This window comes from Gopherus flavomarginatus, chromosome 4 (assembly GCF_025201925.1).
Source record: "Gopherus flavomarginatus isolate rGopFla2 chromosome 4, rGopFla2.mat.asm, whole genome shotgun sequence".
In the NCBI taxonomy this organism is placed as follows: Eukaryota; Metazoa; Chordata; order Testudines; family Testudinidae; genus Gopherus; species Gopherus flavomarginatus.
Window position 1 is genome coordinate 217,070,240 of NC_066620.1, and position 14,800 is coordinate 217,085,039.

The following is a 14,800-nucleotide window of genomic DNA, read 5'->3' on the forward strand; positions in this document are numbered from 1 at the left end:
GCCCCTAGGGAACACCCAGCCCCCTGGCCCCCTCCTCCAGGGCCCCCACAACCCCCTTGCCCCCAGGGAACACCCAGCCCCCCGGCCCCCTCCTCCACCCCCCAGCACCCCCCAGCCCCCCTCCTCCAGGGCCCCCCAGCACCCCCCAGCACCCCCCTGCCCCCAGGGAACACCCAGCCCTCCGGCCCCCTCCTCCAGGGCCCCCCCTGCCCCCAGGGAACACCCAGCCCCCCGGCCCCCTCCTCCAGGGCCCCCCAGCACCCCCCAGCCCCCCTCCTCCAGGGCCCCCCAGCACCCCACAGCCCATCCTGCCCCCAGGGAACACCACCCCAGAGCCAGCCCCACTGCCACCCCTGGCAGCCTCCCACCAGGAGCCCTCCCCCCAGACCCCAACCCCCCAGACCCCTACCCCTGGGTACCCCTGACAACCCCCTCCTCCAGGGCTCTGCAGCACCCCACTGCCCCCCTCCTCCAGGGCCCCCCAGCACCCCTGGCCTCCCACCTCCAGCAACCCCCAGCACCCCACAGCCCACCTTGCCCCCAGGGAACACCCCCAGTGACCTCCAGCACCACCCCAGAGCCAGCCCCACTGCCACCCCTGGCAGCCTCCTCCCAGGAGCCTTCCCCACAGACCCCTAGGCAACCCCCTGCCCCCAGGGACCCCCTCAGCACACCTCCCGCCAGAGCGCAGCCCATCCGACCCTTGGGAAACCCCTTGCAACTCCCTCCTCCAGGGACCACCCAGCAACCCCTGCCCCCATCTGCCAGGGTCCCTCTGCCCCCCTCCTCCAGGAACCCCCCCAGTGCCCTCCTGCCCCCATCTGCCAGGGCCCCCCAGCACCCCCTGCCAGCCATTCCCCGGGGCACCACCCAGTGACACCACGGCAGCCTTTGCCCATGCAGCCTGTTAGTTTTTAGCACATGGCCTGTGGTTGCACCTCATGGCTCCTCTGGGGTCGGGCCCACGGGTTCACTGAGCTCAACACTGGCCAGCTGGACGCGCGGCCCTGCCCCAAGGAGCCCAGAGACAGGACTTACGTGTGCCTGAAACTGTCACCTCTCCCTAACCCCCTCCTGCCTGCCACTGCCCCCTACAGGACACCCCCTGCCAGCACCACCCTGGGGCAACCCAGCATGGGACTCCCCTGCCAGCACCACCCTGGGGCAACCCAGCATGGGACTCCCCTGCCAGCACCACCCTGGGGCAACCCCCCTACAGGACCCCCCACCAGTGCCCCTCCTGGGGTAACCTGCTGCCTGTTAATTTCATTTGGTGGCCCCTAGTTCTCGGGTTATGGGAAGGAATAAATAGCCAGGCATGATTTTATAGGCCTCTGTCATAAACTTGGGGAAAACATGTTGGCTACGGGATCGAGCATCAGCTCCTGGTTGCCAGCCCCAGCTCCTGGGCCCTGCTGGGCCCTACACCTGAGAGCTGTTCAGAGAGTGGCCACCTCTCCTGGGGCCAGCAGCACAGCCCCCTCCACATGTCGCCTGCCCCCTCCCCATGTGTCCTGTCCTGTCCGCCTGTCGACTTGCTGGTCCAGCTCTGGCTTTCCTCCCCCCCGGCTACTGGGCGTGGGGCATAGTCGGCCATCGCAGGCTGCAGGGCTGGAGCCTGTGGCCAGCAGGAGGCAGGTTGAGGCAGGGCCGTGGCCAGCCTGGCGCTGGGCGAGTTTGCGGCTCTCGGCCGGGCCTGGCTTTGTCCTGCACCGAGGCTGCGGGCAAGTCCCCAGCAGAGCCAGACGCCACGTTCCCCCGTCGCTGGGCTGTGCTCGGCCCGGGCAGCTATGGCTTGTGTGTGCGAGGAGACGGGGTCGGCCTGTAACCCCAGCCCCAGCCAGGCTCCTGCCCAGCTCGGCTGCCACCTTCTCTGTGCCCCAAGAGTGGGCATGAGCGGCTCCCAGGCTATCCGGGGCCTTGTACAGCTGCCCCCAGCCCAGGGCAGGGCCGGGGGGCATTGAAAGCCTCACTTCAGACAGTGCAAAGCCTGTCACTGGGGCCCGCCTGCTGTTCGTTAATCAGAGGTCATTAGGGGTGGGGTACCTGGATACCGAGCTCTGGGCCTTGTTCCCCCAGGTCAAGGCTGGACAGGGGCTGGGTCATGTTAGCACTTTGGGCCCCTTTATTCCACCTCAATTAATACAACAAACCCCCTATTCATAGGATACCCCTCAGACCCACCCCCCGCCAGCCCTCCTCCACACAGGACATCCTCTAGGCCCCTCTGCCAGCACCCCTTCCTCACATGACATGCCCTGGGCTCCCCGCCAGCACCCACTCCTCACATGACAACCCCTGGGGTCCCTGCCAGCACCCCCTCCTCACAGGACATCCCCTAGGGCCCCCCCAGGACCTGCTCCTCACAGGACATCCCCTGGGACCCCCTCCTCACAGGACATCCCCTAGGGCTCCCCTAGGACCCTCTCCTCACATGACAACCCCTGGGGTCCCTGCCAGCACCCCCTCCTCACAGGACATCCCCTAGGGCCCCCCCAGGACCTGCTCCTCACAGGACATCCCCTGGGACCCCCTCCTCACAGGACATCCCCTAGGGCTCCCCTAGGACCCTCTCCTCACATGACATCCCCTGGGCTCCCTGTCAGCACCCCCTCCTCACAGGACATCCCCTAGGGCCCCCCCAGCACCCCCTTCTCACAGGACATCCCCTAGGGCTCCCCTAGGACTCTCTCCTCACAGGACATCCCCTGGGCTCCCTGCCAGCACCCCCTCCTCACAGGACATCTCCTAGGGCCCCCCCAGGACCTCCTCATCACAGGACATCCCCTGGGACCCCCTCCTCACAGGACATCCCCTAGGGCCCCCCCAGGACCACCTCCTCACAGGACATCCCCTGGGACCCCCTCCTCACAGGACATCCCCTAGGGCGCCCCCTGGACCTCCTCCTCACAGGACATCCCCTGGGACCCCCTCCTCACAGGACATCCCCTAGGGCCGCCCCAGGACCTCCTCCTCACAGGACATCCCCTGGGACCCCCTCCTCACAGGACATCCCCTAGGGCCCCCCCAGGACCATCTCCTCATATGACATCCCCTGGGCTCCCTGCCAGCACCCCCTCCTCACAGGACATCCCTTAGGGCACCTCCAGGACCCTCTCCTCACAGGACATCCCCTGGGACTCATAGACTCATAGACTAGGACTGGAAGGGACCTCGAGAGGTCATCGAGTCCAGTCCCCTGCCCCCATGGCAGGACCAAATACTGTCTAGACCATCCCTAATAGACATTTATCTAACCTACTCTTAAATATCTCCAGAGATGGAGATTCCACAACTTCCCTAGGCAATCTATTCCAGTGTTTAACTACCCTGACAGTTAGGAACTTTTTCCTAATGTCCAACCTAAATCTCCCTTGCTGCAGTTTAAGCCCATTGCTTCTTGTTCTATCATTGGAGGCTAAGGTGAACAAGTTTTCTCTCTCCTCCTGATGACACCCTTTTAGATACCTGAAAACTGCTATCATGTCCCCTCTCAGTCTTCTCTTTTCCAAACTAAACAAACCCAATTCCTTCAGCCTTCCTTCATAGGTCATGTTCTCAAGACCTTTAATCATTCTTGTTGCTCTTCTCTGGACCCTCTCCAATTTCTCCACATCTTTCTTGAAATGCGGCGCCCAGAACTGGACACAATACTCCAGTTGAGGCCTAACCAGCGCAGAGTAAAGTGGAAGAATGACTTCTCGTGTCTTGTTTACAACACACCTGTTAATGCATGCCAGAATCTCGTTTGCTTTTTTTGCAACAGTATCACACTGTTGACTCATATTAAGCTTGTGGTCTACTATGACCCCTAGATCTCTTTCTGCCCTACTCCTTCCTAGACAGTCTCCTCCCATTCTGTATGTCTGAAACTGTTTGTTCCTTCCTAAGTGGAGCACTTTGCATTTATCTTTATTGAACTTCATCCTGTTTACCTCAGACCATTTCTCCAATTTGTCCAGATCGTTTTGAATTTTGACCCTGTCCTCCAAAGCAGTTGCAATCCCTCTCAGTTTGGTATCGTCCGCAAACTTAATAAGCGTACTTTCTATGCCAACATCTAAATCGTTGATGAAGATATTGAACAGAGCCGGTCCCCAAACAGACCCCTGTGGAACCCCACTTGTTATACCTTTCCAGCAGGATTGGGAGCCATTAACAACTACTCTCTGAGTACGGTTATCCAGCCAGTTATGCACCCACCTTATAGTAGCCCCATCTAAATTGTACTTTCCTAGTTTATCTATAAGAATATCATGCGAGACCATATCAAATGCCTTACTAAAGTCTAGATATATCACATCCACCCTTCTCCCTTATCCACAAGGCTCGTTATCCTATCAAAGAAAGCTATCAGATTAGTTTGACACGATTTGTTCTTTACAAATCCATGCTGGCTATTCCCTATCACTTTACCACCTTCCAAGTGTTTGCAGATGATTTCTTTAATTATCTGCTCCATTATCTTCCCTGGCACAGAAGTTAAACTAACTGGTCTGTAGTTTCCTGGGTTGTTTTTATTCCCCTTTTTATAGATGGGCACTATATTTTCCCCCTTCCAGTCCTCTGGAACCTCTCAGGACATCCCCTATGGGGCCCCCCCGCCATCCCCCAGAAGGCCTTACCCCCGCAGTGACGTGCACCAGCAGGAGCCCAGTGTTGCCCGCAGAGGACGCTTGCCCTGGCCCTGGCTTTGCCCAGACAGGCCTGTGCAGACCTGGGCGCAAAGCGCTGGGAACTGCCACCGGTCCCAGCCCAGCCCTAGGAGCCCCAGGAGACGCCTGGCTGCAGGGCAGGTGCCTTCGATCCAGTGCTCCCTCTGCCCCCCGACCCCGTCACTGCCATTGTCAGCAGCTCTGCCCCCATGGGCCCCTGCTCACAGCCCCGGCTGGGCTCTTCTCAGCCGCAGCCAAGGATCCAGGACACTGCCCCCCCCCCTTGTGCCCTGGATTCATTTGTTGGTGCCCAGCGGAGCCGCTCGGCCACTGGACCCCTCCTCCAGATGCTCCTTCCTCCTCCTCCTGCACCTCCAGGCGCCCTGGACCACATGGAGCTCTGGGGTGCTTGGCTCCATCACGGCCTCGCCCCCCCTTGGCCACCCAGCTCCGCCGGCAGCCTGTCTCCATCTGCCTCAAGGCCTGGGGGCTCCAGACCCCTCCCCTGGGGCTGTGCTGGGGTGAGAGTTTGCCCGTCTCATGCTCCCAGGGTTGGTTTTCCCCAGCTCTGTGCTGGAGCAGAACAGGGGGCACCAGGCCCCGCAGGAGGAGCAAGGCCCACGCTGAACTCCAGGGAGCACAGGAGGCAAGGAAGGGGCACAGTGGGGAGTCCCTGGGGGGAGGACATTGCACCTCGAGATGGGGCTGGTCTCAGGTGGGTCCTGTCTTGTGTGCAGGGGACTGTGACCACTCGTCGCCCAGCAGGAGGGTCAGTGGCGAACAGACCTGGCTGCGGGTGGCCCTGGAGCATGCAGCCCGGCTCCATCATCCCCAGCTCCAGCATCCTCACTGCTGAGCTCCAGGCAGGCACCGAGAGGGAGAGGGGCTGAGCTGGGCGTGCGCAGCATGGGAGCGGGAGGCCAGGACGGGGCATGGAGTCCTAGGCTCCCACATGGCAGTGCCAAGCACTAGACCCTGAGCCCAGGCTCAGCATCCCACCTGCAGCTCCCATGAGGCAGGGCACTGGCATGGGACCTGCTTCTCCCCGGCACGCCCAGGCACAGGCAGGGAGCGTGGCACTGGGCAGTGCCCTTGCCCTGGGGAGAGCCGAGCTGCCCAGCCCAGCCCAGCCCAGGCCCTGGGAGAACTGGAGGGAGGCTCCGGCTGGGACCGCTCGTTCTCCTCCCGTGCAAAGTGCCAAGGAGGGGGCGGCTGGGGAGCGTGGGATGCTCGCCCGGATACTGCTCTGAGTAGGAGCGAGCCTCAGCGTCTCTCCTTACACGTCCCAGGAGGCAGATAAGGAACGAGCGCTGTGGGGTACTCCCAGCAGCTCCCCGCAGGCAGGGCACCAGGCACGCAGCACCTCCCAGTTAGCCCCAAGACCCTCCCGCCTTGACCAAGGGAGACGTCTGGGCAGCGCAGCCTCCCAGACCTGCCGATGGGAGCGGACTGCCCAGGCTGGCCCAGGGACTAGCAGCACTGCTGTGCTGGGCATGGCCGAGAGCACCTTTGCAGGGGCGGAAGGGAAGCGAATGGCTGGCCAGGGGCTGGAGACGTGCAGCCCCAGGCCAGCCTCTGCCCCGGCTGGCGGGAAGATGAGAGGCAGCCCAGGCACACCAAGGCTTCCCCCGGGCTGGAGGAGAGCAAGCCAGCGAGAGATGAGCAGCAGCCAGGGAGCCAGCAACGCGCCCAGCGACAGCCACAGCGCGATGGGGCCCCTCGCAGCTGCAGGCAGGGTAAGGACCAGAGGGAGTGTGCGAGCTGGAAGAAGCACCCAGCATGCCTAGCAGGGGGCGCTGTAGGGAGCGGGGCAGGGCACTGGTTGTGGGGGGCTCCCAGTTCCTGCAGCCCCAGCCCCTTCCAGCAGGGGGCGCTGTGGGGAGCGGGGCAGGGCGCTGGTTGTGGGGGGCTCCCAGTTCCTGCAGCCCCAGCCCCTTCCAGCAGGGGGCGCTGTGGGGAGCGGGGCAGGGCGCTGGTTGTGGGGGGATTCCTGGCTCCTGCAGCCCCAGCCCCTCCCAGCCGGAGGGACTGTGGAGCATCCAGAGAGGTCTCCAGGCCCCAGGAGTGACCATGGGGCATCAGGCAGGGTATCCAGACCCCAAGAGGGACCATGGGGTGTCCAGAGGAGTGTCCAGACCTCAGGAGGGACCGTGGGGCATCCAGAGGGGTCTCCAGGCCCCAGGAATGACCATGGGGCATCAGGCAGGATATCTGGGCCCCAGAAGGGACCGTGGGCTGTCCAGAGGGGTGTCCTGACCCCAGGAGTGACCGTTGGGTGTCCAGAGGGGTGTCCGGACCCCAGGAGGGACCGTGGAGCGTCCAGAGGGCTCTCCAGGCTCTGTGGGCAGACGTGGTCCCCGCACTCCTTGGGCTGGGGGCTGGGCAAGTAACGTCGGGGCTGTTTCGGCCGCATCCGGGCTCAGCGCTGTCTCTCTCCCCAGGGCCATGCCAGCTGTGCTCTGCCCAGAGGGAGCACGGGGAAGCTGTGTCCTGAGAACGCAGCCCGGGAGCGCAGCCGCGTGCGGACCCTGCGCCAGGCCTTCCTGGCGCTCCAGGCTGCGCTGCCCTCGGTCCCGCCGGACACCAAGCTCTCCAAGCTGGACGTGCTGGTCCTGGCCACCAGCTACATCGCCCACCTGACCCACACCTTGCACCAGGGCCAGCCGCCCCCCGAGGCAGCCCCACTGGCGAGGGCGCCCAGCTTGCTGCACCCCATGAAGGTAACAGGCCGGGCTGCCCAGCATGCCCTGGGCTGCCCAGGGTCCCTGGCTCACCTCAGCACAGGGCCGTGCCTGCTGTGCCCCTTGGAAGGGCGGTGGGCCCAGGGCATCGCCTTGGTTTGAGTGGTACCATGAGGCCGAGGGGGGCAGACAGCTCCGGCTCTGCTCACGACAGAGCTGTCCCATCCCCCAGGTCCCGTGGGGACGTCCCCCGCCCAGAGATGCACCGGGGAGCTGCAGGAAAAGCCCTTTCTGGGCGCAACTCTGCAGGATGCAGTAGGGTATTGGGGCTGGAGGGGTGGTGGGAGCTGGTATGAGGGAAGTGCCAGGGGAAGGGGGGTCTGGCCAGGGCCTGTGAGGCAATTGGGGGCACGAATGACCCCCTCCTCCTGGATATGCAGAGCCAGGAGGCCCCATGGATTTGGCCAGGAGTAGTTGCCCTCCCCCACCCCTGCTTGTCTGTCTCTCTCCTGGGGCTTCCAGGCAGCCGCAGCCCCTGGCTCTGCTTCCAGCCAGGCGCGTGGCCCCAGTGCTGAGCCCCCTCCTCCCCCCCCCCGTGTCTTGCAGAAATGGCCCATGCGGTCCCGTCTCTACGCTGGAGCCTGGGGCGCGGACGTTGCTGACATGCCTGCAGCTGCCCCCGCAGTCCCCAGCAGCAGGATGAGGAGGGGCTGTGAGGGGGGCAGCCCGGAGGCTGGTGGGGCAGCCCTGTGACACCTCCCAGCCTGCAGCCCAGTGCTCCGGGGCGGCCCCCTGCATGGAGCCAAGCCCTGGACTGGCCCAGCCGGCTGCCTGCGCCCCACGGGACTGGCCTCGTCTCTGATCTCCCAGACCGCTGGCACCAGCAGCCATGTGCACCGGGCCTGGCTGCCCCGGCTGGCACCGCCTTCTCCCACTGGTTCCAGCTCTCCTAGGGGTCTCTGCTGTCCCCGTGAAAGCCCTGCTAGTGCCACGCTGCAGCATCCCATTGCCCGGCCTGGCCAGCGAGGGACCGCAGGAGATGGACTGATCCCCTCCCTGCAGGGCGAAGCCAGGCTCCCAGGCCGAGAGGAAGAGAAGGGAAGAGATGAGGGAGGAGGAAGCCTGGCTGGGCACAGGCCAGAGACCAGGTGGGAGCTACATCACAGTGTGCCCTGCCCAGCCCTTGCTGAGGTCCCTGACCCCACCTTGTGCAATCTGGGTTTGACGGGCAGCGCAGTCCGGTCCTGGGCATCAGGACTCCTGGGTTCTGTTCTTGCTGACGCAGTCGGTAGCCTTGGCCGGGTCACCAGAGCGTATGGAGATGGGATCCGAGCCGGAAGCAACCTCGCCCACAGTCCTGGCTCTCATGGTGGCCAGTGCCAGGCGCTGCAGGGGGGGTCCCAGAACCCTGCAGTGGCAGCTGCAGCTAATCCACCCCATGAAGGCCTCCCCCGGTCTCTAAGCAGGAGCTGCTCGAGGCCTGAAGCTGGGGTTTAATTCGCTGCCCCGAAGTGCCCTTAAGGCTAAGTTCAGGCTGAGCACTGACCCTGCCATGTGCCCACCCCAGCCTGGGATGCACGGAGCCTCGGACCCGTCTCAGTGGCCTTGTGAGCCCGACCTTCGCCTGCAGCGCAGACGGGTGTCTGGGACACTCCCTGTGCTCGTGGCTTGGAGAGCACTGGGGGGTCCCCAACGCTGCCCAGCGCCACGTGCCAGTCTCAAGCCAGTGCCCCGGACACGGGGACCTTCGAGCCATTTGGCTGTTATAGTGAGTGCCTTATGGGGGAGCCCCTTGAGCACCCCCCCTGCGCCACTGATCCTCCTCCTGTCCGTGCACAGTGATTGCGGGGGGCCAAGCAGGATTGACATTTGAACCAGGGCAAAACAGAGCTACAGCCTTTCCATGTCTGTACCCGTCCCATGCGGTCTGGGCACGGTCTGGGCTGCCACTGTTGGCAACAGCCATCATTAAATGCTGCCTAGTGTCTCTCAGCCCCAGCAGAGCCCCATGAGCGCAGCAATTCTCCGGCCAAGCTGACTACATGGGGATTTCCCAGCGCTCGGAAGAATCGGCTCTTAAACCGTCACCATAGTGCAGCACCCCTGCCTTCCAACCCGTGACTGTTACTTATACCGGGGCTGGGGAGCCACGGGCAGCCCCTCTTGGAACTGGCCAGATGCTTGCCTCAAAAACTTCCCGGGGCAGCGAGTTCTACAGGCTGATTACGCAGCATGGAACCAATCTGTCCTTGTATCTGCTCTGAATTTCCCCCTTTGAACGTCCTTGACGGTCCCTTCGGCTTGGCCTGTGGGGCCAGGAAAGCAGAATCTGCCTTCTCTGAGTGTCCTGGTTTTAGAGCCTTGTAGCACATCCCTTCTCTGTCCCCCTAGAAGGCAACGAGCCCAGTTGTCTGTCTGTGCACAGCAGAGGTTTTCCAGCCTGTGTTGCCCTCTGCTGACCCCCCCGCTCTGCGCTCTCCTTGGCAGGGGAGGGCCCCACACTGCACACGAGGGCTCTGGATTATTCACCACCTCCTTCCTTGTGCAACCTAGGGCCTGGGCTCTGTGCCCCAGGCGCTCCCTGCCCCCAGGGGGCTGGGACAATGCACAGCTTGGGGGGGAGCTGGGCCAGGCAGCCGGCGCCTGGTGCTGCGGGTGGGAGGCTCTGGAGAGGCTGCCGGGCCGTGAGAGGAACCAGCGACCCAGCTCCATGGGAAAGAGGCCAGGGCCAAGGCCAGGGCTGTAAATCCGTCCGGCACCTGGACAGCATCCCGCTCACTAACGAGGCCTCCTTCTCCTCCGCTCAGCTGCTCTGCCGGGGAGGGGGGTCCTTCCCTGCACAGCTGGACCTGGCAGCCGGCCCTGCGGGCCCCTGGATTTCAGCAAGGAGCCACAGGGAGCAGGGCCGTGGGGCCCCTCACTGGAGATGGCTGGATGCAGCTGCCCCAGGCAGCCGGTCTCCCCTTCCCTGGGCTGGGCGAACGGATGGATGGGGAGACAGGGCCAAGGGGGGGAGGGGAGCTCAATGCTGCAGAGTATTGGGGGGACAGGGATTGGAGCTTCAGCAGGGTTCTCAACAGGGGTTGTGAGCCCTCCCCCCCCGGCCAGGTGTGGGGCAGCGAGGTTTGGGTATTTGATGTCTAGGGGGGTTAGGTGCACTCAGAGCCTTCCTGTGTCAATACAAAACAGCTGAAAACCACCAGTCTGCAGCATCGTGTGTCCCCGTGTGCTGGGCTGGCCAGTGTGCAGCGTCTGGGTTTGGCGAGCGGCCACAGGGCAGGCGATGCCAGCGCCGAGTGTGGGACAGACAGCGCCTGGCTGCCCCCCGCCACGCGAGTCACACGTGTGAGGTGCTGTGCAACGTGCTCAGTCGAGTGGAGCTGGCTTACCTCGCTAGGTGCTGGGCGTGGCTGCTGCCAGAGGGGCAGGGGTTCCTGCTGGGGCTGGGGTTTTTTGCAGCTCAAAGGTGGTAACCCTACCTGCCCCCCCTCGCACAGCTGTGCCCATGTGCTGCCCCAGGGTGGGGGGGTGTTCCCTGGCTCATCCCCAGGGCCCGTCACCCCCAGCCACAGGCACCCCCGGCTCCTGCCCTGCAAGGGCTCTGCTCCCCACTGCACACGTGAGCCCCTGAATGGAACCCCAGCAAGCCCCGTACAGGGTGGGGGGGAGAACAGCTGGAGGTGGGGGGAGGGGGCCTCTTCCTGCCCAACAGATAAAAGCCCCCAGTGTATTTGCAGCCTGGCTGTTCCAGAGCAGTGAAGCGGGGCTGGAGCACGGCTGGGGTCCCTGCTGCTGGGGGGAACAGAACGGCTCCAAGGCAAGGCAGAGAGAAAGGCTGGGCGGAGCAGGGGGGAACGCCCAGCTGCCCCTCAGAGGGGGCCTGGCACCAGCTGGGGCAGCCGCTGGATTTAGGGGAGCCCCCGCCCCACAGGGAGAGCCTGAGGAGTGCTCAGCATGGACCTGCTGGAAGTGGGGGGGTCTTGCAGGCTGGGGGTGCGGGGTTGGCTTGGCCCTGTTGTGCTGGCTCTGCACGCATGGGAGGGGAGTGCTGACATCGACCCACAGAAGAGCTGGGGGGCAAATTCCCATTGTGTGCCTTGCACAGCAGGCGGGGCAGGGCAGAGCCTGGCACTCACCCCACCCCAGGGCAGCACCAGAAGCAGGCGCGGCCCTTCCATGTCACAGACTCACTGGGCTGGAGGGACCTCGAGAGCCCCCGAGTCCCCTGCACTCAGCGCTGGACTAAGGATTAGCTCAGGGGATCTCACCACAAATGTTTTGGTGGCCTCAGAGTGCCGCCACCAACCCTTGCTGCTGCTGCTCTGACAATTGTACCTAAAGGAATGAACTTTTGGAGAAACAAACCAACGTGCAGCCACTTGTCCAAATCCCGGTCATTGCTTTAGATGGGGCTTTTGTGCTGACTTGGTATTAAAAACAGCGTACAAGTGTCTCTGCTCTTTACTGGAGCTAAACAGAAGAGACACAAATAAGGTGCTTCGCACACGCTTGTCTTTTTTTTTTTTTTTTTTTTTTTTGGTTTAGATTTGCTGGCTAGTAACCCTGCTGCTGTGGAAAGTGATACTTGTGCTGTATGTTAATAGCACCTTGCACAGCCCCCCAGCTAGCTACTAAGTCTGCTGTGAAAAGTGATAGTAACAAACATAGAAATCTCCCTTTCCCCAGCAGATTTGCTCAGCCCCAGTAAGCTGGGGACAAACGAAGCCCGCAATGGGGAGGCAGGTAGGGAGGCCGATGGGGAGGTAGTGAGACTGGGGGATGCAGCCCGATGCCCCATGCCAAGGTGATGGAGCACGATGCCCTGTGCTTGTGGGCGGGGGGAGTCTGACCCCCAACTCCAGGAAGGTGAGGGACTCAGTGGCAGCCTGCTCCTCCAGTGTTTGTCAGGGTCCAACCCCTACTGCAGGCTCTTGGGGAGGGGCCACTGCTCCCCCCCCATCACCACCCAGGAGGCTATGACCACAAGAAAAGCCCCTGGTGGCCTTACATAGCCATGGTGGCAACATTTGAGAAACTAGCCCATCCCTGACAGGTGTTTCTCCAACTTGTTCTTAAAAATCTCCAGTGGAGATTTCACAGCCTCCCTTGGCAATTTATTCCAGTGTTTAACCACTGACAGTTGGAATTTTTTGTCCAACCTCCCTTGCTGCAATTTAAGCCCATTCCTTCTTGTCCTGTCATCAGAGGCTAAGAACAATTCTTCTCCCTCCTCCTTGTAATAGACTTTTATGTATTTGAAAATTGTGATCATGTCCCCTCTCAGTCTTCTCTTCTCCAAACTAAACAAACCCCATTTTTTCAATCTTCCCTCACAGGTAACGTTTTCTAGACCTTTAATCATTTTTAAAAGCAGCTAAAAGTCCTGTGGCACCTTATAGACTAACAGACGTATGGGAGCATGAGCTTTCGTGGGTGAATACCCACTTCGTCAGATGCATAATCATTTTTGTTGCTCTTCTCTGGAGTCTCTTCAGTTTGTCCACATCTTTCCTGAAATGTGGCACCCAGAACTGGACACAATACTCCAGCTGAGGCCGTTATCAGCATGGAGCAGAGTGGAAGAATTACTGCTTGTGTCTTGCTTACAACACTCCTGTTAATACAGCCCAGAGTGATGTTCACTTTTTCTGCAACAGCGTTCCACTGTTGACCCATATTTAGCTTGTGATCCACTATGACCCCCAGATCCCTTTCAGCAGTATCCTTCCTAGGCAGTCATTGCCCAGCTTGTATGTGTGCAACTGATTGTTCCTTCCTGAGTGGAGCACTTTGCATTTCTCCTGATCGAATTTCATCCTATTTACTTCAGACCATTTCTCCAGTTTGTCCAGATCCCAGCTTGGTATCGTCTGCAAACTTTATAAGTGTGCTCTGTATGCCATTCTCTAAATCATCGATGAAGATATTGAACAGAACCAGACTCAGAACTGATCCCTGCAGGACCCCACTCATTATGTCCTTCCAGCCTGTGAACCACTGATAACTCCTCTCTGGGAACGATTTTCCAACCAGTTTTGCATCCACCTTACAGTAGCTCCATCTAGGTTGCATTTCCCCAGTTTGTGTATGAGCAGGTCATGCGAGACAGTATCAAAAGCCTTACTAAAGTCAAGGTGTACCACATCTACTGCTTCCCCCCATCCACAAGGCTTGTTACACTCTCAAAGAAGGGAGCTGGGATAGCTCAGTGGTTTGTGCATTGGCCTGCTAAACTCAGGGTTGTGAGTTCAATCCTTGAGGGGGCCACTTAGGGATCTGGGGCAAAAATCTGTCTGGTGATTGGCCCTGCTTTGAGCAGGGGGTTGGACTAGGTATCTGCTCAGGTCCCTTCCAACCCTGGTGTCCTGTATTCTAAAGCTCTCAGGTTGGTTTGACAAATCCATGCTGACTGTTACTTATTATCTTCTAGGTGTTTGCAAATCAATTGCTTAATTATTTGCTCCATTATTTTTCCAGGTACAGAAGTTAAGCCAACTGCTCTGTAATTCCCTGAGTTGTCCTAATTTCCTTTTTCATAGATGGGCACTAGATTTGCCCTTTTCCAGTCTTATGGAATCTCTCCCATCTTCCATGACTTCTCAGAGATCATCACTAATGGCTGCGATATCTCCTCAGTCAGCTCCTTGAGTATTCTGGGATGTATTTCATTAGGCTCTGGTGACTGGAAATCATCAAAGGGCACTAGCAGCATTAAGGTCACAGCAGAGCAGAGGGAGGGAGCTCTCCCAGCGCTGTAAAAACCCACCTCCACAAGGGGCACGGCTCCCAGCACTGGGGCACTGGCTACACTGGCACTGAACCTCGCCATGCTCAGGGGTGTTTTATCACCCCTCGAGCGAGAAACTTGCAGCGCTGCAAAGTGCCAGTGTAGACAAGGCCAAACTTGTCTAAGTAATTTTTGACCTGTTCTTTCCCTATTTTAGCTTCTGATCCTACCTCATTTTCACAGGCAATCGCTATGTTAGACGTCCAGTCACCCCCAGCCTTCTGGGTGAAAACCGAAACAAAGACGTCACTAACACCGCCATTTCCCCACAGTCTCTCATTGCTTTCCCCCCCTCGTTGAGTAACAGGCCTGCCCTGTCCTTGGGATTTGGAGAGTGTTCCTTGTTCCCTTGTGGCTCGAGCTGGTTTAATCTCGTTTTCTGCCTGGGTGCTACCTGTTTGTGTTGTTTTTCAGCAACATTTTCTAGCAGCCATTTAGGTCCCGTCTTACCCCCCGAGCCCCGGGGCCTGGCTCATCCCCCTCGCAGCCCATACACCTAGGTGCTACCCAGGCTCATCAGCCGGTGATGGGCTTCCCCCACCCAGCACCCCTGCTCCCTGCCAGGGAGGCTCTCGGAGGCAGACCCCTGGGCTTTCTGCCATGCCAGGTGCTGCAGCCCTGCTCCAGGAACAGGGCAGGAACTAGAGCGAGCTGAGGCCCCCATCAGAGCCGCGACT

General features: G+C 60.7%; 1 protein-coding gene across 1 annotated transcript; it reads left to right on the forward strand.

Moving 5' to 3' along the window:
• Nucleotides 1-6,093: 6,093 nt before the first annotated feature.
• TCF23 (transcription factor 23) lies at nt 6,094-8,089 on the forward strand. The gene is given in 4 exon segments (XM_050951535.1): nt 6,094-6,117; nt 6,119-6,391; nt 7,097-7,375; nt 7,943-8,089. Coding segments are annotated over 4 exon segments (723 nt in total).
• The last annotated feature ends 6,711 nt before the right edge of the window (nt 8,090-14,800 follow it).